Source organism: Montipora foliosa, chromosome 5 (assembly GCF_036669935.1).
Source record: "Montipora foliosa isolate CH-2021 chromosome 5, ASM3666993v2, whole genome shotgun sequence".
NCBI lineage: Eukaryota > Metazoa > Cnidaria > Anthozoa > Scleractinia > Acroporidae > Montipora > Montipora foliosa.
This window is the reverse complement of record NC_090873.1, coordinates 6,830,656-6,846,719: the sequence shown is the minus strand read 5'-3', so window position 1 is coordinate 6,846,719 and position 16,064 is coordinate 6,830,656. Positions and strand designations below refer to the sequence as shown.

Sequence of the window (16,064 nt, the reverse complement as noted above, 5' to 3'; positions counted from 1 at the left end):
TGTGGTAACCTTGTTCTAAATAGGCCCAAGATTGTTAAAATTGCTTTCAAAAAGAAGAAGTTCACTCTGACCATCAGACCTGCAAGCGAGGTAAGTGAGCGTCGTCTAAAAATTTCTTGAGAACGGTGCGACGCGTGTACCAGGCCCCTCCCTAATGTTTGTACCCATTGTAGCATATTCTTTGCATGTTAAAGGCACGTGGGAATTTTAGACCTGGCGCGTGCGGTCTGTGCATCAGCAGTCTTTCTTCGATTTGCCTCCGGAAAGTAAAGTGATTAAACTCTATCGAGATTTTTGCTACCCGGAAGTCATCTTCAGAGAGACAGAGATGACTTCCCTTAGGCTCGCGAAACGTCAATCACCAACAGAAGTTCCAGACGATCAAACTCCATCGTTGTTCCCTTGACAGAACATCGCTAGTTCTCAATGAAAGCTCACACTTTTCTATTTTGCTTGTTACGAGTATATTAATTTTGCCGACACCATTCTTTGATTGCACTCACGTGATAACACGGCCATGGTGGTGCCAAAACAATAGAATATTTTAGCCCAAGTTTTGGATAATATTAGAGTCAAATTCCCAAAAGACGTTTTCGCTATTGTTCTTTCCACTAACATGCCCGCCTTGACCAACGTCAGGTGCAATCAAAGAGTGAATGTAAGGCTATCCTTTAATTTACACTCAGGCTATTATTTAGCGAATAGATTCCACATTGCCGTGCGTCTGTTAAGGTCGTGTTCTATTGGGATCAACCGTTTTTAGTTGGTTGGGTTGGTTGGGTTTTTTCGTGTTCTATTGGGAAAAAACCATTTTCGGTTGGTTTGGTTGATCAACTTTTTCAACCGGCATCAAACTTGGTTGAAACGGTTGAAAAAGCATTGGCAGCGACCGCTGTCGTTTACGTGGGCCATTTAAAGTCGGCCGCGGGCTCCTGCCGTGTTGCTTTCGGGCCTCAACTTGTCAACGCTGAGAAGACTGGTAATAACTATTCCTAGGAGTTACCGCGTTTCAACCGAAAACGGTTGGAAAAGTGTTCTATTGGGAACCTCAACCACTTCAACCGAAACCGGTTGCACTTGTAACGGTTGATCCCAATAGAACACGACCTAAGTAATAGATCAAAGATGATCAAAATGTGGTAAGAACAAAAAAGCGGCACACGGGGTGATAGCCGAGTTGTCGCTGATGTTCTTTACCACATTTTGCGTGCATTATTGAGCTTATAATGTGTTCTCTAATGCGACTCAATGGCCTTATAGAATGATAGTTATGGAGCAATGGCACTGAGTTTCAAGTTGGGAAGTCTGCGAGCTACAAAGCGACTTTGGAAAGTTGGAGTGGAGCACCATTCGTTTTTCAGACTATCGCAGGCCGATTTACCTCCAAAAGAAGTCGGATTCATGAAACTTGGGTCAAAGTTTCGATATAGGTCAGTCATTCCTTTTTTTTTTTTTTTTTTTTTTTTTCAAAAATTTGCCCCATTGTAATTGAAGAAAACACATCTAAGATGAAGGTCAATATAGACGTTGTGGATTGTATTTACTCCATGATAGAATGACTGAATTCCAAAATTTACAAAATTAAAAATAATAATCTCGAATTCATCTATGCCAGCGGAAAATTAGGTGAGGCCGCTGGGTGGATTGGAATCAGAAACCTTCTGTCGCTTCAAAGTTCAGAATTTTTATAATACTAACTCAACAGAATATCGCGTTTCTGATTGGTCAATGACGAATGCATAAACGAGTTATAGAGTGCAAAAGAGGTCATAGGGTGCAATACGGAGTTGCTATGGCAACACAGCGATGGATTACCGTATTTATTCCATTAAGCGCCCACCCCCAAGGACAGGATTGCATGACATCCATCCAGCAAGCCCTAACAGCTTCTCGCGCGACTGACCCATTTGCTGACGTTAAGCTGTCGGATGTCGAGGAGGCAGCACCAGAAAGTTCCCTTATTGTGCTGAGCGATGATGACATTGAAGTTGATTGAGAATTATGATAGCTAAAGAGACTTCTGCGAAGACCAAACAATGAGTTGTTAGTCCTGGGCATACTCGTGGTCACGAGTGGCCATAAATCGCGAAAGGCGCGCGTAAGTTCATTCGATTTCCTATACTTATTAACCAAAAAATCAATTCTTATTTTTCTTTGGGATTTCCTAACTATGTTAAATAAACACTAAGCTACCAAAGTTTTAAGCTGTGGTTTCAAAAAGACACCTGTTCATTATAACTGGAATTTTCTTATTGAATGGTTCGCCATTACTAACTTTAAGATGTTGAGAGAGTTGGATCGAGGAGAAAATGACGTCAAAGACTCACTTGTTTAAGAATGCAATGCGTGGGTACAGCGCCGCAGAAGTAATATGCAGCACGGCGGTTTTGGGCTTTCAGATTTTAAAACTTGCGTTTTGCATTTATAATATGCTGCATTCATACGCTGAAATTTTAAGCCAGTGAACCTTTGACGTCACTTTGCCCTGGATCCAACCCTCTGAGGTCCAGTCAGGCAGTTTTAAACGTGCCTAATGGCGGACCGTAAAATCCAAAACTTACACTCAAAGTAAACGGCCTTTGAATAAAAATCAAAGCTCAAGTTTTAAAAATCTGAAGAAAAAAAGGTAGTGATTTTTTTAATCATAGTGGCACTTAAAATCTTCAATGAAATGACTGTCGCAGTTATGGGCGCTCATTTTGCAACAGCAAAATGAGTAGAATATACATGTATGACCTTTCGTATCTAAAAGTAATTATTAATTTCGTTCACCGAGATAGAGCAAGTTTCAATCGAGTGTCGTAAAACCAAAACCAAAGTAATTACTTTGGCCAATCGAGAAGGACGGAGACAATCCAGTTAACCAATCAAAACTCGAAGTAATAACACGCAGCCGACACAAAGCGCGGGGAAAATGTGCACGCGCGAGCCACGATTGGTTTTGATTTCACTTCTGATTGGTTGAAAAAGTGGCGCGAGAACTCTGAACCAATCGCTGAGTGAAGTAATCAAACCAAAGCAATTCGCTAATTACTTTCGACACTCAATTGAAAACCGCTCTAAACTTGTCAAGGGTGAACAGTCCTTTATGTCCATTGTTTTATTTATTCCCCGCAGTGGCCGAACTCAGCATCAGGCTCGCCACAGTCAGGAAATCAACCGTGCTCCCCCAGAGTTCGAGCGAATTTCAAGTAAACGCTTCTCATCGAAGGTCCTTGATGGTCAGTAACAAATTTCAAGTTTGGATTATGGGAGAGACTTCCAAGAGAGATTGTTGCAGAGATTTCCAACGGTGTTTTTTTTTCCCAAACCTGACTTAAATTTAGATCCTTAGAAAATAAACGCGCCGATTGGCCTCACCGGAACTCTAAACATATCATGACAGGCTCGGATTGATTAAAACGTTGACAGCGTTTTCTGTAGCGAAAGATTGCACTATGCTGTTGATAGCGGTATAGCATCTCCATATTTCATTGTCTAAAACGCCAGCAGCCTTTATTTCCTTAATTCGCTCTGACTAAGGGCCAACGCTGAAAGCGTTGGCATTCAAATTTCTCTGCGGGCGTCAGTTTACCATATCAACCCAGTTGATAAACCCATTTCTGCGTTTGACTTCCACACCGACACGGCACCACAGTTGCTTGAGCAGCTGAAGCTCTTTATCCATTCTTTATTCCAGGAGCGCATGAGTACGAGCTTGCCTCTCCTATACAAGCCCTACAAGTCAACCTTTGCTCGTATCTTTCTATTCTTAGAACGCCACGAGTTCTTCGGCTCTGCACACACTGTTTAGAATGGCCAATCAGAATAAAGTTATTGTGGAACAAAGACAAAAATAGCAAAAACAATGTATGCAAATTGTGCAAATTGACTTAAATTGTTGTAAATGTGACTCTCCCGCTGAAGGATTAGTTCTAAAAATAGAAAGATACGGGCAAAGGTTGACTCAAGGATGTAATGCATTGGGAGGCTCCTAGTCATGGGCTCCTGTTTGTTCGTATTGGTGGTTTTGGGTCATAGTTTGTTCATAATGCACCCTTATTCCAAAATGGCCGCCTTTTTAGTATTCCTTTGTTTTTGATTGCAAATTGGCCCTTTTGGCCTCGCTTTTAAACGTGAAATTCAAAAGAATATTTAACAATTATTCCATGAGCGTGCGTTGGATATGAGATGGTAAATAGCCAACGAGGCGCGTAGCGCCGAGTTGGCTATAACCAGTCGCATATCCAACAAGCGCGAATGGAATAATTGTTTTATTAAATTCTTTGAACTCCAAAAGTTTGGAAGTACGAAATACGAGCGAAAAAAGGGAGAAAATCCTAGCAAAATCGAAAAAACTTGATGAAGATGCGATGTTGTGTAATACCTGGTGGTCAGACAGACGCAGGCTCATCACATAAACATTTCTTACCTTTTCGCGTACTTCTAAGCTTCGAAATTGATCCAGACTTTCCCCAAAAACGTTTTTCTTGTGCTTTACACCAAGAGAAATTTCGATTTCTGGCGTAAAAAATTTTAGCTTAGCAACGTTTAGCGCAATCATTTACCATATATGGTCAAACTAAGGTATATGAGCTGATAACCGAGATTGAGTGAACCAATCAGAGCACGAGAATTGCACGAGAAGAGGCCAAAAGGGGCAATTTTCAATCGAACAAGCGAATACTAAAATGGGCCTTAATCATACCGCGGCCATGTTGAGTCCCAAGGGATTGAAAACTTTTGCTTTTGCGCATGCACCGAAACTCGTTCCCAAACATTTCAACTCGAGGCTCGGGGTGCGAAATCTATTGTCTATGGCCAATATGGCCGCCGCGCGAATAAGGCCCATGGCGGCCATTTTGGAGTAAGGTGTATGGTGTTGCTCCACTTCAAGAATTGTTCGTCAGACAGCTGCTCGAGTCCAATTGCAACTTGAGGCAAAAGCTGTGTTTTACAAATGTAATACACCGAGACCGAAGACTAATTTTGCCAAGAAGATGATATTTGTGTCACAGCTATACTATGGAACCGAATTCACGACCAAAGAAGGGGAATTTCTTTGGAGATTTTAAAAAGGTCAATTTAAGAAATAGACTCCGAATTTTATTGATTTTGACTCATTTATGGTTTTGTTCGTAATAAGTACAGTTCTTAGTTTCCTTTTGTCATTTTGATAGTTCTCTACTTATGTAAATTCTAGGTTCTAGTCGAGATGGAACTAGCAAGAATTTAGGATTCTTGATATTTTTGTTATATTTAGGATTAGTGTGTTCAAGGTAATTTTTTTTTTAAGAAAATGTTATGATAAGGATGTATTCTTATGAAAAAGCTTTTTTAAATTAGATCAACCGATTCTGATGTATTTGTTGTTGTTGTTGTTGTTGTTGTTCTTCTTCTTCTTCTTCTTCTTCTTCTGCTGCTGCTGATGCTGATGATGATGATGCTGATCTTGTGATTTATGCTGGATAGGTAACCGAAGGAGCGAAGCTATCTTGGAAGAACCCAGATTGGAAGAAGAGAAAGAAGATGAAGAAAAGAGAGACGAAGAAAAACCTATGGAACAAACAGGTGTGCTTTTACCACGAAACTATTTTCTTTCATGCGTGGGTTAGCTGGGTGAGTGAGTGAGATCAAGTATGGACTAATAGTCACTGCCAGGGTGCCTTGACAGGCTGACGTCCGATCTCACCGCAGAAAAAAGATTCTTAAACTTCCACGAGACTGTATTCTTGGATTTCACATGACGTCACGACCGCCATGTTTGTGTCCTCGAATAAATAAAGGGCGGTCAAATTGGTGTCCTGACCCAATCCTCAATTGATCACGTGAGTGAAAACCAAGAATATGACAGAGCGACTTTCATATGACCTTGAAAAATAAACGTAAAAACAGAACGTATTTTTCGTTGGCTTAGCGAACGCGGATGCAAACAAAGTCATCTCTCCATGAAACTTTCTGGAAAGTTTCGCTTTGACGTCATTTGAAATGCAATAATGTGATTGGGAAATCAAACTGTTTACTGCCCATATTAGGAGTTTCCTTGCTAGGAATAAGGAGAAGCTTTGTTTTAATCTTGCCAAACATTGGTCCGTGAAACAAATTGCGAACACTTTTTCGAGGTCATACGATTGTCACTCTGTGCGGTATGTAAACCGTTACTGAAGGAAATGTATATATTTTGAAGTGCTGATTATAAACATAAAACGAAAGGTAGAAGAGATCCTCGCACTCAGATCATTCACTGTCAGTCCTTACACGGGAACAAATGATCCCAACAAATTGACCTGCTTCGGCCCAACTGTGTGTATAAGCTCCAGTTTAGCTTATAGCGGTTTAATAGACCATTTTACAGTTGTGTGCTTAGTTACCTGGCCTTTGAATGAAAGTGAGGCTGGAGTTGACCTTGCTATGATAGAAACCTCACTGCTTTTCTTATGTTAATGATTTTGTTCTCATGCTAATAAGTAGGAATTTACATAAGAAAAGCTGTGAGGTTTCTATCAAAGCATGGTCAACCCCAGCCTCACTTTCATTCAAAGGCCAGGTAACTAAGCACACAACTGTAAAATGGTCTATTCCAACTGACGAGATACCCAAGCAGGATAAACAAACATTACAAAGCGCGCGGTTCGACAACAAAAACGAGAATAACGATGACTGAAATGTTACTGAACGAAATACTTTGGAATAAATGAAAGCAGGAGCTCATCAAGAGGAGCCTCTATCTCCTCTAATTCCTTGAGTCAACCCTTTCCCGAGTAAATTTACTTTTAGGAACAGGTGTCATAATTTCCTTGACGCTGAGATAGCTCTGTTTTGATTGGCTTTTACAACAGTGGGCGTGCTGAATGTCCCAAGGGAGATTGGCTTTTACAACAGTGAGCGTGCTGAATCTCCCAAGGGAGGTGTTCTATAAATAAATCTACTCGGGAAAGGGTTGACTCCGAGGCCAAGTATGGGAGATAGAGGCTCCTCTTGATGAGCTCTTCGATAGGTACCTCGTAGTAGGAGAATTCCGAGGTATAAACCGGCCCACAAAAGAAATTTGCAAAACAACTTCCACACATAAAATTTTCCAGGTTTTAAAAGCACGTGGCAAGAAAAACAGTCCGAGACTACTATGGGCAATTCCGTCGGCCCGCAATACGTACAAACTAGATCCAACATTGTGGCTTCATAGCTCAGTTGGTAGAACATTGCACCAGCATCGCAGAGGTCATGGGTTGGAATCCCGTTGAAGTCGCCTGAATTTTTCAGGTGTTTATAATTAGGGAAAATTTCTTAAATTGCCCAGCTAATTGCGAGGACCACTTCTATCTTTCGTCTAAACCATTACTATAGACCGAATGCATAAATGGCGGCCAACAAAATGTTCTTTTGTTTATGTGCTAATTAGACTCACTAGCCTCGTCTGCATGTACAAAATACAAAAGAAAGGTTGCTTGAGAGCGAGGCTAGTGAGTCTAATTAGCACATGAACAAAAAAATAATTTTTTGGCTGCCATTTATGCATTCGGTCTGTTACCGTTCAAATTTGGGTTTTAAAGTAATACCTGTCCCTCAGGGTTTTAAAGTAATACCTGTCTTTGTTCAAAGAATATTTTAACCTGAATTTGCTGCCACTTGAGTAGCTGAACTTCCGGTTTCCTGTTGAAGGCCAGCTGATGTGCGATCATGTGATGTAAGACTAACTGTGATCAAGTTGACGTCACGATTTGATTGGTTTGAAGAGGAGACCAATGTGATTCCCCAGTCGTGGCCTCTTCCTCGCCATTTTATATTTATTCAGAGAATTTTTTTTTTACAGAGGAGACCAAACCCGCTCCGTTAGTAACAGGAGAATAGTAAGTAGTGGATAAGCCAATTCAAAAATACCATAATACTCTTTGTTTGTCCCTCCAAAATTTTGCATAAGCATTGTTTCCAGTTTCTCTTGGGACCATTGTAAGTCCGAAGAGAAAATATAAAAAAAGCAATGCTTATGCAGAATTTTGGAGGGACAAACAAAGATTATTATGGTGTTTTTGATATTGGCTCTTTCAAACTGCTCTTTTTAATCTTATTAATAATTCATCACCCAAGTCCACCAGGATGAACGAGACACTAATCGGCCACTCGTTCGAGAAGCTTTATCAAAATCCACTGCTTCGTATTTAATCAGGGGTTCCAAATACCGAGAAACAGATGAAAGCACCGCGGCGAAGACGGAGTGCTTTCATTGTTTCTGCGTCGTGTTTTCATCTGTTTCTCGGTGTTTGGAACCCCTGTTGAACGCTCGCACTCATTTTTGATATATTAGAGAATGCTAGCATGGGCAACGATTGCGAGTAAGAGAACAAGTGCAACTTACACGCGTTCTCGAAGTCGTGCTCTACGTATTTAGGTAAGCGTATAATACGCTCCAGCCTGCAGAAAATACTATTATGGGATGAAGTTTACATTTCGGTGCCAGTTTTGATTGAGTTGCTGGGGTTTTCACGTTTTCTAGTGCCGGGAAGCCTGACCCTTCACAGTAAACGGCGAAAAGCAAACGTAACAAACTTGTACTTTCCGCTAAAGCCGTCGCAGACCCCTTGGCCGGGACAAGTTGAGCACACGGGACTGCGCAGTACAGATGCGCAGTAATCAAAATCCCAGAACTCGTACTCGAAATCACACTGGTTATCGATGCTAACATTCTCAATTTCAGCAGTCAAACTCCGCACATGCGCAGTCCTTCATAAAAAGTAACGTACAGTCCTACTGAAGAATAATTTGAAAGCGGAGGAAGTAATACTGATTTGCAATCAAATTTGTTTAGAGACATTTGCGTTCTACAGTTGCCCCATTGTTCTGACGTCAAGGTTCTTTATTGTTACCTATAAGGCAAACGAAACACGTTACAGTTATCCGAGGCTAAACGGAAGTTCTCTCGAAAGAGGAGGAAAACCCATTACACTCCGTTTTGCATGCCGATGAGCTGGTGACATGACACCTTAATTCGGTGTGAGGGAACGGAGGAAGAGCTGTGAAATTGTTACTGCAAAAAATACCTTAACCTTCCGTAAGTTTGAGACCATTTGAGAGTGCAATAAGCGAAAACCACGGCTTTCACGTTGAAAAGGGAAAAAAACACAAGTCCCGGGCATTGGTGAAGGTATTCACGATGTGAATTACGATATTTCGACTGCTTAAATTCTAAAATATAAATACATATATTCGAAATATATTTATAATGTAAGATAACATAATTAATAATAATGTTATTATTATTATTATTTATTATTATAATTATAATCAATAAATTAATATTAATTATCATATTAATATTACGTAATTATTATTATATTATGTATTATTATTATTTATATTTATTTATATTCGAAATTTATGTAGTATCATTATTACTGCTTAAATTCTGTCATCGATAAAATCGAAAAGATTACGTTCTCAGCCGGAACTTTTTTTATGAGCAAGCTCTTAGGAGTCACGTATACAGTAAACACCCTCAGATGAGAACCTAGATTTTTCCAAGTTAGGCCAAATAGGTTCATATGAAAGTAGTGGTTACGGTAGTTTCAGGCTATCTAGGTTCTTGAATTAGTTTTTATTTCCACAAAAGATGTCTACTCTATGATATGGTATGACTGATTTCTTCTGATGACGACGCTGATACCTTTTTTTGAATTCCGGCTTTATATTTTCATAACTATGAAAAATAAGTCTTGAACAAAATCTGTACAGTTTGAAGTGAAATTTGTTCCAGTCGCCTGAAATTTCAAGGTCATTTCTTAGATAAGAACTTGTTTCATTTTTTAGGCTAACCTGATTCTTATGTGTTAAATTGTAGGTTCTTATATGCGGGTGTTTACTGTAGTTCGGTGGTAGATCACCCGAACTAATCGAAAGTCGTTCGACGAAGGTTCGGCTCTCGCAAAGCAGCACTCGGATTTTTTCCGAGTATCCCCCGAGTCAGCGTCGTAGGAAATGGAGGCACCTGTGTCACATGTCGTTATTGTTCTTTCCTTTCAGAGTTTACCATCTTCCCCCTGGATTTAACAACATTACGTTGAGTTGCTGTGGTTGTCTGTGTGCTTTTACTGCCCTGCAGCTATCAGTTCGTTCGTATAGTGATATCTTAAATTTCACTTTAACTGAAACTTGATATTCCCACGTAGAAGAATATATTGACGTGACCTTTGAATTAGTAAATGCTTTATATAGGCTTTTGGGTGTGAATTTCTTTGAGAATTTATGGGCGTTATTATTTCGAGATGTAATCAGAGATGTGATTGTGATTTTATATTTTAAGAAAGACAAATTTCCCCTTAATCTTTGACAGAGTTTGTTTCTACCTAAATAATGGAAAGAAATCATTGTTGATCCAGTATCATTCTAATTTTAATCACAAAACGAAGGCAATAATGACGAGAAAGCCAACCGGTGTCGGCGAGACCTTCCTGAGAAACAAGAAAATTACTTGACGTTAACGAAATGCGACGTAGCAGTTGTTATTCAATAGAGCCGACAAGTCAGGGAAGCGCATAAGCATAATTTTGTAGATTTGTGAAGTTCGAATCACATATTGTAACATTAATTCCTTGTAAGGTATTGACCAATCACGTAGCCAGAACTTTGTCACGTGATAAAGGTCAACATTTGGAAGAGACTAGGAATAATTGAGGATTTTTAAACGCTACTGCACCTAATTAAATCAATCGTAAAGAGATGATTAACTTGCCGAAAAGGCGAGGCGATTCTCATTGTCGGCTTCAAACAGTTTCGAACTGTACAACGAAATCTGAAAAAAGGAGAGAAATGGTGTACCTTCTTCACGAGATGTTTTTATTTTTAAACGAATTTTCTTTTTCGTTATTATCCTATTTGTTTTCCTATTTATTCGCTGTTTATTTTGCGTGAAACCCTCAAATGGTTTTGAACGTCGAATAGCCCACTTTCGATATATTAAAATTCAGTCCTAAACAAAAAGTATCATCTCGAGGCTCTGGGGAATAAATACAAGGATTTGAATGAGTTTATTCCCCAGAGCCTCGAAATGACGCTCGCTAAAACAACCCTTTTGGTAATCACTTGGCTTAACCAATAGGCGTAACAAAAATGTATGCGCTTGGACTCGCGTTCAAAACGAGGCTAAACTGTGCTCGTGTCTGCACCTGTTGGCACAAGAAACGATAGACTTTAATTGAGAAGATACTGAATCTTTTGTAATCGGCCTTACATTTTATAGCTATATCCTCGGCATTATCTCTTGGTCGTTCAAATGTAGCCATAGGGCTTTTAGATGCTCGTACATAGATTGTTATGGCGTTGACCTGTTAAGCGAGTAATTTTGCTGTTAATAAAAGGAACCACAAGTGTTGCTTAGTGTCGTCTTTTGGGTAAACCCTTGTTTTGGGGGGGGGGGAGGGTGTTGGGGCATGTCCCGCGGGACATTTTAAATGGTAAACGTTGCATGGGAATGTCAATTTCGAGAGCCTATGGATGATCCTTCTTTAGTATCTTTTATAATTGACGGTTTTGAGCTATTTCAAACAAGGACAGTGTTAATGCAATCGTTGGTCCAGTTAGTTTTTCTTTTTCGAAATCGCGCTTGTTACGGAAACGTTTTTCATGTTAGTTTAGTGAGTTCGACCGAACCACACGAGGACTTCCTTGGACACTGAAGAGCCCTTCCGACAGTATTCGCCAATTTGTGGTGGCGGAGTTCCCGGCATTGTGGTCTGTTCTATTCTCTCCAGCAAAAACGGCCGACCTGGCTGTATTTCGATGCCACCTGATCAGAATCAGCCACAAGTCAAGCGGACTTTGTTCGGCGCAAGAATTTGAAGATGTATCGAATTCTAAGCTCATCTTCATGGCTCTTACAATAACAGTGATTGTTGTTTAGATTAAAAACTCTGACTGCTTCTGCAGGTACCGGAGCAGAAATTACGTAAAAGCAAAATACAGAAAACAAAACAACTCCAAATAAAGACTAATTCCAAGTGACCAAAATCACAATGCTTTCCAGTACCTGCAGAAAGACCCAAAACTCTGGTGCTACCGTTTATCAAAGGATAGGAACAAGTAGTTTGTTGTGCTTGTTTGTCTTTATTTCTTTTTGTTTTCTTTGTACTTTCTTCGATGAATATATTAATGTCTTGTTAAGCAATCTGTTTGCCATTCCGGATTCCATATATCAGATTCCTGTTTTTTTTTTATTTCCGGTTGGATGCCATATTTACCCCGAGGTAACACTATAATTGTACAGCATATTGGTCGGCCTTTTTGGTCAAGAGCCTTTGAAGAAACGACGCGGCCAAATAACAAAGACGGAATTCAAAAATATGGAAATATCTGGCCCTCTGCATTATGCGTGATTTCATATTTCAAGCGATCAAGTGAAGCTATGATCTTCGCAGTTATGAATGCAATTTTTACAGTTGCGTAGAGAAGCCTGAAAAATTCAGGACTTCAACGGGTTTTGAACCCGTGACCTCGCGATTCCGGTGCGACGGTCACTTGATTTCATATCCGCTGTTCATATATGATTCTTTTCATATACCATTTCATCATTTATTTCATATTTCATCACGCGCCGAACAAGAGATTACCAATTACGCTTTTTATTTCAACCGGTGATCCTTGCATTCTGATTAGTATTCCCAAATCGCACTATTTTTTGCTCTAAGTCGCACCATTTCCCAGAATAGAACACTTAAACAAAACAACCAATCAGGTTTCAAGGCTTGTTTAAGGTAACCAATCAAATTGCAGGATAATGAAGGACAAAGAAAACCATTGTGTGGTTCTCAACTGGTAAATAAAATGTTGGCATTTGAATTCTTGGAAATTTTTTGTTCAAATGCCCCCCTCCCTTGGCCAAAAAGCTGTTCAAATGCCTCATCATAGGTCCATTTCAGGTGATCAAATGCCCCCACCCCTATGGGGCGCCGTTTGTTAAAAAAATTATTTAGAACAAATTTGTGACATTTTTTCTTATTTAAAAATAATGAAAATTGCCAGAAAATTTATTTATAAATAAGACGCAAAACTTGTCGCATAATATGTAAATAATTGTTTTAGGCACATCCTGATTTATAAATAATTTTGATCGCGAAATGAATTATATATAAATAATGAATTACACAACTTCAATTATTTATAAATCAGTCTGTCTCCAAATCATTTATTTACATATCATAAAGTTAGACAAACCAGTTGCAAATTTATTATTTATAAACAATAAACTCCACCTCGCGTGTAAATCGATTATTTATAAATAATGACTTTCGCGTCTGGGAGCAAAGTCATTATTTATAAATAATGACTTTCAACCCTGGGAGCAAAGTCATTATTTATAAATAATGAATTATAACCATTATTTGTAAATGATAAAATTGGCTCTTGCCGCATGTAAAATCATTGTTTATAATAATGCGCTCCACCTCGCGGAAACCATGTAACGTTGTTTTAAAGAGATTGACATTATGGCGGACCGAGATAGATTGTCTCGTGCTATATCAGAAGCCGTCTCTCGCGCCGTCAGTGATGCCTTGGAAAGTGCCTTGCCTCAGACAAGTAATCGGGTAAGTCACAACGTGGCTATCGGATTTTAATATTTGAGCTCTGATTTCTGCGCTTTTATCATTCGATTCCCCGCTGTTGTAGGTCACCGAATGAAAATAGCTCTCACTCTCAAGGAAACATCGTCGTTTCTGCGGTGGCTAATGCTTCCAGCCCAAATCCGCAGGTGGGAGTTAATCACTTCAAGTACCTTTAGAACAAAAGCAATACCACACTTTCATTGTTTGCTTTATCTAGTGGCCTCACTTGAAGCGTTGAATGTTTGGTATAAGTTTGTCAGTTTGTCACGCCATTGCGTGACAAGCTGTTTCGGGCATTAGTTGCACCCCCCCGCCTCCGTTGTAAAGCCGTTTCATTTGTGTTAAATAACGAGATTAAGGTGTTATAAAGGGCCAGCTGGGTTGGTATTGTAAATAGCGTCCCTGACTCTTGAACCCAATGACCCATGAGCATCACTTCTCCAACATTCGGGTGGTTGCTTGCAATCACTTCAACAGCCTGGCGTATCTCAGGACCACTTAAGGGGGAAAATCTATGGTTGTCAATGTTAAAATATCGAATATCCATGAACAGGGTGGGTCTGGAAACATGAAATACATTGGTCATAGCAATCTTGAGTTTTAAGAAAGCCTCCAGTTGCTCCTTGTCAATTCTTTTCATTGGCCTCCCTCCGGACCTAAAGAAAAGAAAGTTATACTTTCACCTTAGTGAAAGTGAAAGTAGTTCTTGGACGCGTGATCTTTCATACAATGCCTTTACTATAGACTGCCTTAAAATTTCCAAATTCTCGTGTTCGGCTCAGCCGTGTAATCATAAGAAATGGTAATTCTGACTATGTGGCAGTGTATTGTTTTTTACATGACCTCACAGCGGCCATGTTGGTGTCCCTGAAGAAAAAAACGGGAACCATATTGGTGTCCCACACTAACCCTGGGAATCCAACTGCAAATTAGTTCTTCTGAAACCAATATGGCCACTAATCATATGAGTGAAAATACCCTACAGACATGTGGGGTAGGGCCACTTGAGGAGATTTAAAGATAGTCATATAAAGTCGGTCTGGAGGTTTTTAACCTAGACTAGGTCTGCACTCCTTTATGCACCCATGTTTTATTAGGGGATATTTATTTTCCAGCGTTCTTAGTTTTCGTCGTAACTCGGCCCCAAAGTTAGCGTCAACACCGAAGGTTGGGGTATTCGTTCCCCTTTACCCGAAGTGGTTTTGGGTTTCGATTTCTGTGGTGTCGCATTCATTTCTTGTCGCGTTCATTATTATTATTATTATTATTATGATTATGATTATGATTATGATTATGATTATGATTATGATTATGATTATGATTATGATTATGATTATTATTATTATTATTATTAGTAGTAGTAGTAGTAGTAGTAGTAGTAGTAGTAGTAGTAGTAGTAGTAGTAGTAGTATGGTGATTGGCGTTGATTTGTTAATTTGAATTTACAGTGTCCCCAAATAGTGCTCCAGCGCTAGAAAGTCGTCTTCTTCTTCTTCTTCTTCTTCTTCTTCTTCTTCTCCTAAACATCATGTGAGTGATCAATAGTTTGCCAGTAAAGGTTGACCTATAGGCCCTGTATTTAAACAGTTGAATGCGTCTCGTTGCGTAATGTAGCCAGAATAACACCCGAGGTCCGGGTTTTCATCCACTACCTCACCCCCTAGCACTAAATTAGAAAGAACATCTACCGCTTCTACCTCATCGGTACTTCTTCATCAGTGTTGTCAACTATCAAGGCAAATTCTTCTGGTGCGTTCTTACCTGATATGAGAAAAAATGTATCCAGCGATATAAGGTTCATTAATATTATTAGTTATTAATGCAGGCTTCTCGAGAATTACGGTTTTGTGCGATTTAACCGAACGGTATTTTACGATTACACACACAAAATAACCACCTCAGAAGTAATTCCAGCAGTTTGTCACGCAATGGCGTGACAAACTTATACCAAACATTCAACGCTTCAAGTGAGGCCACTAGATAAAGCAAACAATGAAAGTGTGGTATTGCTTTTGTTCTAAAGGTACTTGAAGTGATTAACTCCCACCTGCGGATTTGTGCCGGAAGCATTAGCCACCGCAGAAACGACGGTGTTTCCTTCAGAGCGAGAGCTATTTTCATTCGGTGAAACCTACAACAGCGGGGAATCGAATGATAAAAGCGCAGCAATCAGAGCTCAAATATTAAAATCCGATAGCCACGTTGTGACTTACCCGATTACTTGTCTGAGGCAAGGCACTTTCCAAGGCATCACTGACGGCGCGAGAGACGGCTTCTGATATAGCACGAGACAATCTATCTCGGTCCGCCATAATGTCAATCTCTTTGAAACAACGTTACATGGTTTCCGCGAGGTGGAGCGCATTATTATAAACAATGATTTTACATGCGGCAAGAGCCAATTTTATCATTTACAAATAATGGTTATAATTCATTATTTATAAATAATAATGACTTTGCTTCCAGGGTTGAAAGTCATTATTTATAAATAATGAC

The 16,064-nt window shown here is 39.6% G+C and overlaps 1 protein-coding gene across 1 annotated transcript in view; it reads left to right on the top strand.

The window, feature by feature from the left end:
* Nucleotides 1-11,341, top strand: part of LOC138003497 (band 4.1-like protein 3) — a 30,590-nt gene extending 19,249 nt beyond the window's left edge. Inside the window, exons 11-16 of the mRNA XM_068849601.1 lie at nucleotides 24-90; nucleotides 1,261-1,430; nucleotides 3,118-3,221; nucleotides 5,452-5,550; nucleotides 7,790-7,826; nucleotides 9,994-11,341. Coding sequence (XP_068705702.1) covers nucleotides 24-90; nucleotides 1,261-1,430; nucleotides 3,118-3,221; nucleotides 5,452-5,550; nucleotides 7,790-7,826; nucleotide 9,994 — 478 coding nt within the window. The 3' untranslated portion in view covers nucleotides 9,995-11,341. The remainder of the gene's footprint in view (nucleotides 1-23; nucleotides 91-1,260; nucleotides 1,431-3,117; nucleotides 3,222-5,451; nucleotides 5,551-7,789; nucleotides 7,827-9,993) is intronic.
* Nucleotides 11,342-16,064: the final 4,723 nt, after the last annotated feature.